The 15,757-nt window shown below is 41.6% G+C and overlaps 1 protein-coding gene across 3 annotated transcripts in view; it reads left to right on the forward strand.

The window, feature by feature from the left end:
- The window catches only part of LOC122946477 (unconventional myosin-If-like), a 1,093,167-nt gene that overhangs the window by 714,968 nt on the left and 362,442 nt on the right, over window positions 1-15,757 (forward strand). For all 3 annotated transcript variants that reach the window (XM_044306152.1, XM_044306170.1, XM_044306161.1), the window contains one exon: window positions 14,567-14,652. In XM_044306152.1, the coding sequence (XP_044162087.1) occupies window positions 14,567-14,652 (86 nt within the window). The remainder of the gene's footprint in view (window positions 1-14,566; window positions 14,653-15,757) is intronic.

The raw sequence follows: 15,757 nt of genomic DNA on the forward strand, positions 1-15,757 counted from the left end.
ATTACAATATTTCTTGTGTTGTTCACGAACCAGTCCTACTTAGCCGATATTTTTCATTTGTTCAAACTCATTAGATTTTTTTCAATTTATTCATTTTTGACTCATAATATGTTGGTGAGTTTTTTTCAGTATATGTGTGTTTTTTATGCTGTATGTGCAGAAACTATTGTTTAATGTTCTGTATGCGGGGTTTTATCAAAAAGACTAATCTAAGTCTATTTGATCCCGTTTAAGCGAATACATAAATTTAAGTGGTGTGCTTGTTGTAGTTTTGAGGTGAAAATTATTCTTTATGCGTGACAATGTGTCATGTGATGCTATGTTTACCTTATTACTATACTGTGAACACTTATGTGTACTCTCTATATTATGAGTCCAGTATTTAATTGAACCCAAAAATCTCTAGGTCGGAGTTCAAACCTGCTGGGAGAAGGCTGTCACAGTCATAGATTCTCCTAGACTCAGCCCGCGACATTTTCATGATGTGCTTACCTCCTCTCCAGTGTACGTCTACTTTCTCCAGTGCCACATACGAGATACCCCTGAGGTCACTATTGTGTACAATCTTAAAGTGATTCGATAGCGAATGATTCTCAAAGCCCTTTTTTATATTATTCAGATGTTCTGAGATCCTTACTTTCAGGGGTCTCTTGGTTCTGCCAATATATTGTTTTCGGCAGGGGCACTGGATCAGGTAGACGACACTGGAGGAGTCACATGTCAGACAACCTTTGATATCCAAGGCAAAATCATTCTGGGTGAATTGAACCTTAGTAGTTGTTCTCAGAAATGTTGTACTCCTCCAGAAATGGTTGAACATGAATGGCTTCTATAGGTGTGGGAAATGTCTGGGATGTAGGAGTACAACATTTCCGAGAAAAACAACTAAGGTTTAATCCACCCAGAATGATTTTGCCTTGGATATCAAAGGTTGTCTTACATGTGACTCCTCCAGTGTCGTCTAACTGATCCAGTGCCCCTGCCGAAAACAATATATTGGCAGAACCAAGAGACCCCTGAAAGTAAGGATCTCAGAACATCTGAATAATATAAAAAAGGGCTTTGAGAATCATTCGCTATCAAAGCACTTTAAGATTGTACACAATAGTGACCTCAGGGGTATCTCGTATGTGGCACTGGAGAAGATAGACGTACACTGGAGAGGAGATAACCACATTATGAAAATGTCGCGGGCTGAGTCTAGGAGAATCTATGACTGCAGCAACCTTCTCCCAGCAGGTTTGAACTTTGACCTAGAGATTTTTGGGTTTAATTAAATACTGGACTCATAATATGGAGAGTACACAAGTGTTCACAGTATAGCAATAAGGTAAACATAGCATCACATGACACATTGTCATGCATAAAGAACAATTTTCACCTCAAAACTACAACGAGCACACCACTTTAATTTATGTATTCAAATAGACTTAGATTAGTCTTTTTGATAAAATCCTGCATATAGAACATTAAACAATAGTTTCTGCACATATAGCATTAAAAAAAACACACACATACCGAAAAAAAGCACCAAAAATGTACCAACATATTAGGAGTCAAAAATTGAAAAATTGAAAAATTTAATAAATTGAAAAAATCAAATGAGTTCGAGCAAACGAAAAATATCGGCTAAGTAGGACTGGTTCGGGAACAACACAAGAAATATTGTAATGTAGAATTATATGCTGTAACAATCAGCTGTGATTATGACTCCCAAGGTGAATGTATTTTTCTTCTGTATGTGTTATATTCTCCCTTGTATTCGATAAACCTGGCAAAATATTTGCAAGTACAGAGACTCAAAAGAAAAAAATCGGATATCTCGGAAAATTCGGAGACCCTCGTTTTGGTCAAATCGGGCACTACAACCATTTAACGAAATCAACAACACAACCCACTGAGGAAGAGATAAGCTATCTCAAACCGCGTCTGGTCGGAGTAACTGTGCGTGAACTCGACTGCGATTTACACATGGCCATGTACTAACATCAACTATACAAGAGAGGAATTCTGCTTGACTCACGAAAACCTACAGATGGACCAAGTCCCATGAGATTTTGAAACGAGATCCTGAGAGCTGCTGCAGAGGGAAACCAACATTGCTGGACTGGGATGTGAATGGTGGGACACCACCTGAAATAACTCTCATATAAAAAACCTCTCGATCAGCGCAAAAGGTTGAGTAACCAAAAATATATATCTATTTGTGAAAGCTGATTGTATTGACTAACTATGCAGGCCTGAAAAGGCGAAACTGTGCCCTTTATATAAGCACTGAGGACACAGCTTTGATATTTTCCACTGGGACTCACCCATATATATGGGTTTCTTGTATTGGGACTTTAACTGAAAGATATCCAGGTCTCCAGAAAAAAAAACTAGCAACAATCGATTAAGAATATTGCATTTTATTTTTATGTATGTATTTTATTCGATTCGATTTTAATTGATCGATATTCTATCAATAAAACTGTACTATTGATGTCAGTATATATATACTTGATTTATTCTATTGTGTTCAAATAAACATGTTTGGTTCCACATCTCTCTTGGTGTTTTGAGTGCCGGTACAATCTCCATATACTATTCTCAGACTATGGAGACACTAAAACTAAATTTTTTTTGTTTTGTTTTAAAAATGCTATTTGTATATCATATTATATAGTACGTACACAAATAAGAAAAAGTGTACATATTAGGTATTGCCACGTCCGTAATGACCTGCTTTATAAAATTTTTATATGACCTAACCGCTTAGGTGAACTTTGTAACAATAAATAAATAAAAACTGTGCCAAAACAACCAATTTTTTGGTCACCTTGCCTCATAAGGTGTAATAATGAATGATCAAAAAATCTAATGTACCCAAAAATACGAATAAAAACGTCAACTCTTCCTGCAAAAAATGAGCCCCTGCACAAGACGATTGGCAGAAAAATTAAAAAAATATAGCGTTCAGAAAATGGAGACACAAAAACATATAAAAAAAAATGCTTTATGTAAAACTGAAATAAACAAGCAAAGAGAGTAGACCTATTTGATATCACCGCATCCATAACAACCTGCTCTATAAAAATGGTACACTATCTAACCTGTCAGAAGAACGCTGTAAAAAATGTAAAATAAAAACAGTGCCAAAACAGCAATTTTTTTGTTACCTTGCCTCACAAAAAACATATTATAGAGTGTGGCAAAAATAACCTTGCCACTGGGTTTTGGAGGGGTCTGTTTGCCAGCCTCTTGCCTCAGAATTATGGACCAACTTTGAAGAAGATAGCCCGACCGCACAGCCTAAATCTGTGGAACTGTTTTGGGCAGGAAAGCAGGCTCGGATCTGGGTGATTTTGGGATATGTTCAGTTTACAACCACATGTGGGGTGTTTCTGTAAACCTCAAAATCAGGGTAATAAATGTTGAGTTTTGTTTGGCTGTTAACCCTCGAAGTGTTAAAGAAAAAAATGGATTAAAATGGAAAATCTGCCCAAAAAGTGAAATTTTGAAATTTATCTCCATTTTCCGATAATTCTTATGGAACACCTAAAGGGTTAAAGTTTGTAAAATCTGTTTTTAGTAACTTGAGGGGTGTAGTTTTTACAATGGTGTAATTTATGGGGGGTTTATCTTATATAAGCCCCACAAAGTGACTTCAGACCTGAACTAGTCGTTAAAAAGTGGGCTTTGGAATTGTTCTTAAATTTTTATTTTTTTGAATTGATTCTAAAATTCTAAGCCTTCTACCGTCCCCAAAAAATAAAATGACATTTTCAAAATGATGCAAACATAAAGTAGACATATGGGGAATGCTAAGTAATAAATATTTGAGGTATCGCTTTCTGTTTTAAAAGCAGAGAAATAGAAATTTAGAAAATTGCAAATTTTTTAAATTTTTGGGCAAATTTGGGATCTTTTCATAAATAAAGGTGAAATATATTGACTCAAATGTATGACTTGTCATGAAGTACAATGTGGCTTGGATAAATAAGTGTTCCAAAGTTATTACCACATAAATTTACACATGTCAGATTTGCAAAAAATGCCCTGGGCAGGATGGGGAAAACTGGCCCGGGTAGAAAGGGTTAATGGCAGAGAAATCAAAGGACTAAATGTATACACTTTGCCTGAACTTCATGAAAGAGCTGAGATGCTTGAGGACATACAACCTGTAAGACGCTCTCCTATTTCCACGATCCACTGGGGCCTCCAGGGATCCTCGTGGGGCTCGGCCAGCAGGGGACCCCGTTGGAGTAGCGGGACAGGTCACACTTTGCGGGCAGATGCGGTAGTGCGTCCACATGGTCGCCGGAGGGAAAGACCGCCGAGGTCTTGGAGGCAGATTGACCGGACTTGCGGCAGCACACAGCGGCCGGTCCTGTGTCTGGTACCACCTGCGCGTTCCGTTCCGGCATCCGTTGCCGACGCAATCATGTAATTATGCTAGGCCGCTCGAGTGTCCGTGTGCGCGCTCGAGAGGAGGTTCACAAAAGGATACGTGGCCAAACATATGTGTATTTGAACTGTCGCAAACATAACATTTTCCGTTCGCGAAACAGGTATGATGTTGTATCGATCAGGTAGTGTAAGGGTTACGCCCGTTTCACAGACATTGACAGACCAAACTCCCCTTTTAATGCACCGCAAACAGTCCATTTGCCCAACTGCAAACTTCCCATTTGCACAAGGTTGGATACCAAGCTAGCCATGTCCCGTTGATGTCATTGAAGGTTTCTTCCTCCACCTAGCCACGTACAACACCAAGGGTCCCCGAAAGGTGAATTGAAATTAATTTTTCGAACGGGGAGATGGTTAAAAAAAACGCTGGCTCCCTCCCCTTTGTTTGAATCCACGCTACGGTCACTGCGTCTGCGCCGTGCAATTTACTGTCAATTTACTTCACTAGAGGCCAGAAAAATTTGTCATATACACATGCCTGAAAAATTAGGTATTGTTGCAGAAAACATTGCGGCTTGAACCCTAGTTGGTGGCGGAGAATTCACGAAAGTCATCCGGTATGCAGACATTAAATACAGCAGCGTGGGGACCATTTTGAGGCCAAGGCATGTCATCAGGCCTTTTGTTAGTTAAACGTATCCCCTACTGTCAGTCCCTTCGGGATCCATGCCTCATTCATCTTAATGAAGGTGAGGTAATCAACACTTTTTTGACCGAGGCAACTTCTTTTGTCAGTGACAATGCACCGAAGGTCCTTTCTAACAGGACACTTGAAGCGGGGCAAGCCAGAAGTTCTATCGCAAACTGGGATAGTTCAGGACACAGGGCAAGCCTGCACACCCAGTAGTCAAGGGGTTCATCGCTCCTCAGAGTGTCGATATCTGCAGTTAAGGCGAGGTAGTCTGCTACCTGTCGGTCGAGTCGTTCTCAAAAGCTGGATCCGAAGGGCTGTGGCGATGTGTAGGACTGAAAAAGCTCTGCATGTCCTCCATCAACAACACATCTGTAAAGCGTCCTGTCCTTGCCGCCGTGGTCATTGTAGGAGGAGGATTACTTTCACCTCTTCCCCTGTTAGATTCCCGTTGTGCTGTGACATCCCCCTTATAAGCTGTGTAAAGAATATTTTTTAGTTTAGTTTTCAACTGCTGCATCCTTTCTGACTTTCGGTAATTTGGTAACATTTCCGCCACTTTCTGCTTATACCGGGGGTCTAGTGGCGTGGCCACCCAGTACAGGACGTTCTCCTTCATCCTTTTTATACGAGGGTCCCTCAACAGATATGACAGCATGAAATACCCCATTTGCACAAGGTTAGATGCCGAGCTTCTAATTTCCTGTTCCTCGTCCTCACTGATGTCATTGATGGTCTGTCCCCCCCCCCCCCCCACGTACAACACCAGGGGTCCCAGATAGGTGACAACAACGAGCACCCTGGGATGCCTGCTGTGGTTGGTCTTCCTCCTCCTCAAAGCCACCTTCCTACTCCTCTTCCAGCGTTGCTGCAGGTCCAGCAAGCGAGGATGACAAGGCTGTTTCTGGTGGTGATAGTGACCACAACTCTTCCTCTTCACGCTCATCTACAGCCTGATCCAGCACAATTTGCAGGGTACGCTCCAGGAAGTAAACAAATGGGATGAGGTCGCTGATGGTGCCTTCGGTGCGACTGACTTGGTTTGTCACCTCCTCAAAAGAACGCATGAGCCTACAGGCATTGCGCATGAGCGTCCAGTAACGTGGCAAAAAAATTCCCAGCTCCGCAGAGGCTGTCCTAGCACCCCGGTCATACAAATACTCATTGACGGCTTTTTCTTGTTGGAGCAGGTGGTCGAACATTAGGAGTGTTGAATTCCAACATGTCAGGCTGTCGCAAATCAGGCGCCTTACTGGCATGTTGTTTTGGCGCTGAATGTCTGAAAAGTGCGCCATGGCCGTGTAGGAATGCCTGAAATGGCCACACACCTTCCTGGCCTGCTTGAGGACGTCCTGTAAGCCTGGGTATTTAGACACAAAGTGTTGTACGATGAGATTCAACACATGTGCCATGCACGGCACATGTGACAACTTGCCCAAATTCAATGCTGCTAACAAATTGCTTCCATTGTCACACACCACTTTGCCGATCTCCAGTTTGTGCAGGGTCAGCCACTGATCCACCTGTGCGTTCAGGGCGGACAGGAGTGCTGGTCCGGTGTGGCTCTCTGCTTTCAGGCAAGTCAACCCCAAGACAGCGTGACACTCTCGTATCCGGGATGTGGAATAGCCCCTGGGGAGCTGGGGGGATTCAGTTGATGTGCAGCCAGACGCCGCAGCAGAAGAGGACTCAGCCGAGGAGGTTATGGAAGAGGATGGAGTAGGAGGAGTAGAGGAGGTGGCAGTAGGCCTGCCTGCAAGTCGTGGCGGTGTCACCAACTCCGCTGCATAGCCAAGCATTCCATGCTTGGCAGCTGTCAGCAGGTTGACCCAATGCGCAGTGTAGGTGATATACCTGCCCTGACCGTGCTTTGCAGATGGACCCTTGCCCCAACACTGTATGCCAGAGATGCCATGACTTCCTTTTCAATCACTGAGTAGAGGTTTGGGATTGCCTTATTAGAAGAAAAAATTAGTCCGAGTACCTTCCACTGTGGTGTCCCAATAGCGACAAATATTTTGAAGGCCTCAGACTCCACCAGCTGGTATGGTAAAAGCTGGCGGGCTAAGAGTTCCGTCAAGCCAGCTGTCAGACGCCGGGCAAGGGGGTGACTCTGTGACATTGGCTTCTTACGCTCAAACATTTCCTTTACAGACACCTGACTGTGGGCAGATGAGATGGAACTGCTGAAGGTGAGAGGTGGAGTGGCGGGTGGTTGAGAGGGTGCAAGGAGGACAGCAGTGGTTGATGTGGCTGAAGATGCTGGACCAGGAGGAGGATGGTGGCTTTGAGCTTGTGTGCTGCTTCTACTCGTCATCATGTGTTGATCCCATAGGCCCTTTTGATGTGTGATCATGTGCCTTCGCAAAGCAGCTGTACCTAGATGGGTGTTGGATTTCCCACGACTCAGTTTCTTTTGGCACAGGTTGCAAATGGTATCACTGTTGTCAGAGGCAGACACACAAAAAAAATGCCACACTGCTGAGCTTTGCAAGGACGGCATTCTGGTGGTGGCAACAGCATGCGTTGATTGGCGTGCTGTCTGGCTGACCCCGGGTGCTGATACATGCTGTCTGACTGTGCCACTAGCTCCTTGTGACGACCTCCCCCTGCTTCACTTGTATCTGACACCTCAGCAAAGGAAACAGCAGCGGGTGCAACATCATCATCATCATCATCACACTGTACATGTGTGTAATGCTGCCTGACTGAGACATATCCCTGTTATCTACATCCTCTGGCAATAATGGTTACGCATCACTAATTTCATCCAACTGATGTGTAAATAACTCCTCTGAGGGATCAAGTGAAGCGGGTGTGTTGGTGGCTGCGGGCGGGAGAGCGGTAACTTGAGAGCAGGTGACCAAAAGCTGAGCTGGAGGAGGATGGTGTGTCAAGGTTCTTAGCGGAAACTGTTGAAGATTGGGTGTCCTGTGGAAGTGTATTATCTCTGAATATTTTGGGTTCAGGGACATGGCCTCTGAACACTGGGCATTATTCCAGGGCCAGTGGAAATCACAGCACCATGACCACGACGGCCCCTTCGGGGTGGCCTGCCTCTGCCTGTCATTTTTTTTAGATAAGTGGTACTATGCGTGCAAGGTACTTTGCCACCCTATATAAGTGGTGGGCAGTGGGCACAATACAGTCTGTGTGGGCCTGACACACACGGGCTTGCAAATGTGATTATATCACAGAAAATTTTTAAATATAATTTTTTTTTTTAACTGCAAGGTATTTTCTGTCACACCCTGTATGAATGGTGTGCACATGCTGTCTGTGACTGAGCCTGCAGCCTCTCACACGCGGGCAGCCAGGCAACTGAAAAAAATAATAATAATAATATACATATATATATATATATATATATATATATAAAAGGACATCGCAGAGAGCGATGAGGAGAAAGCAAAGCTTTTCTCCAATGTATTCACTGAGGAAAATAAATTGTCAGATGACATGCAGAATGCAAAAATAAATTTCCCATTAAAAGTGTCCTGTCTGACCCGGGAAGAAGTACATCAGCGACTTAAAAAGATTAAAATAGACAAATTGCCAGGACCGGATGGCATACACCCCCGTATCCTAAAGGAATTAAGTAATGTCATAGCCAGACCCTTATTTCTGATATTTGCAGACTCTATACTGACAGGGAATGTCCCACAGGATTGGCGCATGGCATATGTGGTGCCAATATTCAAAAAGGGGCCAAAAACAGAGCCTGGAAACTATAGGCCGGTAAGTTTAACATCTTTAACATCTATATTAGAGCATCTCAACAGAAATAAGCAAATAGCGCCATATCAGCATGGCTTTGTGAGGGATCGGTCATGTCAGACTAATTTAATCAGTTTCTATGAGGAGGTAAGTTCTAGACTTGACAGCGGCGAATCAATGGATGTCGTATATCTGGACTTCTCCAAAGCATTTGACACTGTACCACATAAAAGGTTAGTATATAAAATGAGAATGCTTGGACTGGGAGAAAACATCTGTATGTGGGTAAGTAACTGGCTCAGTGATAGAAAACAGAGGGTGGTTATTAACGGTACACACTCAGATTGGGTCACTGTCACTAGTGGGGTACCTCAGGGGTCAGTATTGGGCCCTATTCTCTTCAATATATTTATTAATGATCTTGTAGAAGGCTTGCACAGTAAAGTATCAATTTTCGCAGATGACACTAAACTGTGTAAAGTAATTTACACTGATGAGGACAGTATACTACTACAGAGGGATCTGGATAGACTGGAGGCTTGGGCAGATAAGTGGCAGATGGGGTTTAACACTGATAAATGTAAAGTTATGCACATGGGAAGGAAAAATGCAAGTCAACCGTACATACTAAATGGTAAAACACTCGGTAACACTGACATGGAAAAGGATCTAGGAATTTTAATAAACAGCAAACTAAGCTGCAAAAACCAGTGTCAGGCAGCTGCTGCCATGGCCAACAAGATAATGGGTTGCATCAGAAGGGGCATAGATTCCCGTGATAAGAACATAGTCCTACCACTTTACAAATCGCTAAAGTTCTGGGCTCCTGTAAACAAGGCAGACATAGCAGAGCTGGAGAAGGTCCAGAGGAGGGCATCTAAAGTAATAACTGGAATGGGGCAACTACAGTACCCTGAAAGATTATCAAAATTAGGGTTATTCACTTTAGAAAAAATACTGTGACTGTGACGAGGGGACATCCTCTGCGTCTGGAGGAAAGAAGGTTTGTACACAAACATAGAAAAGGATTCTTTACGGTAAGAGCAGTGAGAATATGGAACTCTCTGCCTGAGGAGGTGGTGATGGTGAGTACAATAAAGGAATTCAAGAGGGCCCTGGACGTATTTCTGGAGCTTAATAATATTACAGGCTATAGCTACTAGAGAGGGGTCTTCCTCTGGATCAACTTGCGGGATAACAGGCCGAACTGGATGGACAAATGTATTTTTTCGGCCTTATGTACTATGTTACTATGACACTGATGTACCAGCCCTGAAAAAGGCTTTTTGGGGTGCTGCCAGGACGCTGTCCTTACAGCAGATGAGTCTGTGGACACAGAACAATGCCCTAGCTAACGCTTTCCCTATTGAATCAGCAGCACTGTCCCTTCTCTAACTGAGAATGCAGCTTCCGAATTAATCTAAAATGGATGCTGTCCAGGAGGAGGGAGGGTCTGCAGCTGATTGGCTGGAATGTGTCTGCTGACTGAGGTACAGGGTCAAAGTTTACTCAATGATGATGTATAGGGTGCGGACCGAACATCGCATATGTTCGCCCACTGCGGCTAACGCAAACAAGCTATGTTCGCCGGGAACTGTTCGCCGGCGACTAGTTCGGGTCATCACTAATGTGCATCTTATTTGCTACGCCGGACATTGACGGGGCGAATACTGTACGTAAATTCTAGTGACTTAGAGGGCAGGCATGGGTTAAGTGACTAAGGACCAGCCTGTGTCCAGCAAGTGTCAGGGATTAGGATCATTATATGACCTATGAGGAATAGACACATGGCACTTTGTGATTGGCTAGCAGGCACTAAAAAGGTGATCTTCCTGGCTGGTCAGTGCCCACTGTTTTGACAACCCGGGTGTATGTTGCAGTTCATATTCTCCCAGACATACCTGTGCATGACCTCTGCCTTCCTCAATGTATCTCTTGAGACTGCTTCTGGATACCTCATCTTTGCTGAACAGTTTTCCTCGTGCATGACCTTGGATCGGACCCTGGAAATCTTGATGTCTCATCCCTAGGTACCACGTTACATGGACTAATACTGCACATAAGAACTTTGGTCTGGTCACTGGCTATCCCCTTGGTGTTTCCCTGCACAGGTTATTATTTGGGTTGGTTAACTGTATATGCTTACTGGTTTGGACTGTACTGCTGTTTATTTAATAAATCCATTATTGTTTAACCTCTGTCTGGTTGCTTGGTGTTCTGCACCATTATACAACCTTTCTAAGCTGGTCAATCACCAGTGATCATGGCCGTAGACTTTAATTGTGCCCTAAAAGAGGAAGACAGAACTGTTGAGCAAGTATGAAAGGACAAAACAGTGCAGCAATTTAAAAATATGATTTTGAACTTTAATTTAATTGACATTTGGAGTAATGTAAGACAATGAACCAGGATACACACGGAGTAACTCTTTAGTTCAATCAAGACTGGATTATTTCTTCATTTCAAAAGTCCTGAAGCCTGTGACGATGTCCCTGGAGGGTAATATCTTCTCTGATCATAAGTTGCTTCTAGTAACTGAAGGTGGAAAAGGCAAAGGCGTATGGAGGCCAAATGTGGATCTATTGAATGATGAAGATGTAAAGAAAGTTTTCGTTCAAAACTACAAGAAATGGACTTGTAAAGAAAAGTTCACGTCAATATTGCTATGGTGGAACTATGTAAAAGCCAAGACTAAAGAATTTTTCCTCAAAATTGGAATTAAAAAAGCAAAAGCGAAAAAACTGTGGTTCAAAAATACCGAACTACAGACTTACCTGAAGCTTAGAAATGGAGGCATTGATGTCTCAGACCTGAAGGAGACATTAAAAAGGTATTTTACCAGAAAGGCAAAGAAATAATATTTAATACCAAAGTGAAACAGCTTTAAAGCTGATGAAAAATGTACAAGATTCTTCTTAAAAAAAAAAAAAACTGGGCAAAAAGCAGTAATATCAAATATCGGTGGTGAAACAAAGAAGAAATGCTTAAAGTCAAACAATTCTATCAAGAACTGCTTAATAAAAAACTAGATAAAGCCTTTGTTGAAGATGCCTTAAACTCTTTAGAAAACAAGTTGGAGAAAGAGGAGCAAGAAATGCTCTGCAAGAAATTGCATGCTGTCTTTAAAGGTTTTGCAAGAAACAAAATGCCAGGGTCTGATGGACTTACAGTAGAATTTTACTTAATATTCTTGAATGTATTGAAAGGAGACCTGATGGCTTTCTTTAAGAAAGCTTTTAAATACAGAAGTGTTGCCAGAATCTTGGAGGAAAGGTATCGTGACAATACTATACATAAAAGGCGACAAATCGCAGTTAGAAAATTGGAGACTAATCACACTCCTAAATACGGATTGCAAAGTTATGGCCAAGTTGCTTGTGAACCAGAATAAAAAAGTAATTGGGAAATTAATACCTAAAGACCAAGTATGTGCAGTCCCAGGTAGAGGAATATGGGAAAATCTTTACAAAATAAGAGACTGTATCAGGATGAGAGAAAACAAGATCTAGCCTTACTCTCCTTGGACTATCTCAAAGCATATGACAGTGTAACATGAGTTCCTGTGGTTGGTGCAGAAGAAAATGAACTTTCCAGATGTTGTAATAAAACCGATAATTGCTCTACAAAGAATCCTTCAGCCAAATTCTTATTAATGGTTTCTGTCTGGAAAAGTCACTTTGTTTTCCGGAGTCAAGCAAGGTTGCCCCTTGTCACCCATTCTGTTTATTTGTGTTTTTGGAGCCACTACTCTAGCTACTACGAAAAGACAAGGTAATCAAGGGTTTCTCTATACCTGGTGGTAATGGATTTACTGTTAAAACAGGGGCCTACATGGATGTCACAATCTTATGTACAACAATACCTGCATTGAGGAGAGCCGTACAAATTACGGAATTCTTTTGCCAAGCTTCTGCCTTTCGTCTTAATAGAACGAAGTGTGATTGCTTTGCCATAAGAGATTGGAGAAAAGAAAATATCCCGGATCTAAAAATACAAAAAGAGGAGATATATTTTATGGCAATAACAACGGTCAAAAGAGTTGGGAGGCAGTCAAAGCAAAAGTCCAAAAGAAAGTGGAGTATTGGAAGCTGTGCAAATTAACAATAGAAGGGAAAAATTTGATCTTTAAAGCCCTAATAATTCCAATTCTACTGTACTTGAATGTAGTCTTCCCTCCAAGTGATCAGTGTCTGAAATATCTTCAGAGAGTAATCTTTCAGTTTATTTGGAGCACGAAAATGGAAAAAGTTAACAGGGAGACAATGTATAAACAAAAAAGTTCAGAGGCAAAGGGATACCTAATATTAAGAAAATCCTGTACATGCACTTCTTTTCCCTGTGCTTCATGATGATGAAAAGAACTGAATACCTGGTCTTTTTTCCTTAAGTTTGCAGCAGGACATTTGTTCCGGAAACGCCAATGCTTACAAATTCCTTTTAACAGTACCAGTGTTGCTTGTCCTCCCACCAAGGCAATATGTATTCATTGAGAAGGCCATTCGACAGTACTTCCAAGAGAATTGTGAAAGAGACTGTTTGGATAATGCTAAAAAAATAATGCAACATCTGAATAATAAGGAACAAGTCTGTCCAGTATCAAATTATGCAGAAGCTAAGTCTTTGAAATGTTGGAAGCTGTGTAATTGTGTTTAAAAGACTTTGCCTGTATGGTAATGCAGGATTGTCTACCGTCGAGAGCATTTCAGCACAGGAGAGGACTGGTGTCAATGGCAAAGTGTCCAAGAAGTGACTGTTATGGATGAAACCTATCAACGTAATGTGAAATTGTAAGTATGCACAGAACTTATGGAGGAGGGTGGGTGTGTTGCTGAAGCATACTTGTGATCTGGGCTTCTTGAATCACGAACTGGTAATGTATGGACTTTGTACTGTGCCGCAGAAAGGTAAGAAGCAGGTATTATGGACTATGGTGAACTGCTTGAAAAGCGCATTATGGAAAGTTTGTAATATTTTGTTGTTCAGGAGAGACTTGAGGTGAGAAAGAATGCATCAAAATTGCTTTAAATAGATTTATGTTTTCTATTTACGTGACAGAAAACGTTTAGGTGTTAGAGCTGCTACACTGGAATATTAACATGTCTAATGTGCTTCTTGAGTAACTTTTGAAATTGTTTTGTAAGTTTTTTAGTTTTATAATAGAAATATAAAGCTGGTCTTGAATGTCTCATAGTGCACAAGGCTGCCATTGTAAGGTATGCTGACGGTACCTGTCTCATAGATAGGTTGTTGGCTTGCACATACCCGGCTTTATAGACTTTGTGTGATTCTTTGTTGCAGGTAATAAAATTGTGCGCGCAATACGTGTATATTGCATTGGCGATTTTTGCAATCGCAAATTTTCAGCTAAATAATTTAGACTATTTTCTATGCTTAAAACAGGCGTAGAAAATGATGAATGAGATGGGGTTGCTGGCCCGTCCCCTTGCCCGCCAACGTTGCACCCCCTTTTTTTAGACCAGGCATCGCAGATTGCAGCACAAATAACTTTTGTGACACAATCTGCGCCAGAAATACACATAATATAGGTGTATTTCTGATAGTAAATGACCCCCACAATGTCTTAGCCTCGATTGAAGAAGGTAAATATTATCCACCGTGTCAGCCAACTGAAGTACAACTAAAAGAATTGCAAATATCTAGTATAAGTTCAGATGATCAAAATAGTTTAAAAAAAAAAAAGTGATTAGACATGGTTTCCGACCTCATAACTCCTCATGTGCAACTCAACAGCTCACAAATTTTCCTCAGGTTTCATACGATGTTGATGGATTCTGCGAGAGGAATCGAGATGTTCTTTTCATAGACCTCATCGAACTGATGCAGAGCAGTGAGTAGTAAGTACTGTAGAGCATAACTCCTTGGCTAAGTTTATTTTGTGTAAATTCTCAAGAAAATGTAAACTCAATCTATAACATAAGCAAGCAATGCAACATGTTGCAAACATTTAAATTATTTCTGTAGCAGTATAAATGAAGTGTATATATAAAGTACTATAGGTAAATACTAAGGATAAGCAAATTTCTTGAAATTTGTATCATGTAAGATTTGTTTATTTTTGAAAATAATTTGTTTAGTGTCAGAATCCTACACAAATCAAAGTTGCTCCAATTGCCCTGAAAATTGGTGTATATAACACACTCTAGTCTCCTAGAACTCAGATTTGTTTGTGAAAATAGGTCATCTCATTTTATTTGTGAGCGTTACCAATGACATACATAGCTATGGGTAAACGCATGTTTGACAGTGTTAATAAAGACTGTGTTGAACACACTGCCCCATCACATGTGTTATGCTTTTTCATATTAAAAAGCTTCCAAAATTGTACGTTATTGGGGTGCAGATTGTGTTTAAACACATAGGGGAAGGTTTATCAAACTGGTGTAAAGGTGCCCATAGCAACCAATGAGCTTCCACCTGGAAAATGAAAGAGGAATCTAATTTGTTGCTATGGGAAAATAAGCCAGTTCTACGTTAGACTAGTTTGAGAAATCTCCTCCAAATAGTGTTACAGCAAAAAAGTCAATGGCCTGGTGGGACCAAGCTTCCAAAAATCAGGATATAACAGGGGCAGATCCCTGCCACTTTCTATACACTCACTCATGTTATTGTCAGAAGAAAGAGTGATTTGTTGTGCACAAGGATCCAAAATGTATGGGGTGTAGGAAGGCGCAAGGATCCGTCATTGACGGAAGGTACATGTCACCGAGGTTCCTGGCCTTGATGAGACAAGAATCAGTAATTTTGTGTCATCGCCAGCTAGTGCTCGCTGACACTGTTTTACTTAGTCTGGCTGGAAAGCCAATCCGGGCCACTTCTAATTTGAAGAAGCCAAAGAGCAGGGAGGCCAGGTTTGGGGCTGGGAATAAAACCCAGCCAGCAGTCACATCTGTGTGTGGATTACCCTGCAATTTCATAGTGGATCTGTGAAGCACTGAGGTG

Source organism: Bufo gargarizans, chromosome 1 (genome assembly GCF_014858855.1).
Source record: "Bufo gargarizans isolate SCDJY-AF-19 chromosome 1, ASM1485885v1, whole genome shotgun sequence".
Taxonomy (NCBI): Eukaryota; Metazoa; Chordata; class Amphibia; order Anura; family Bufonidae; genus Bufo; species Bufo gargarizans.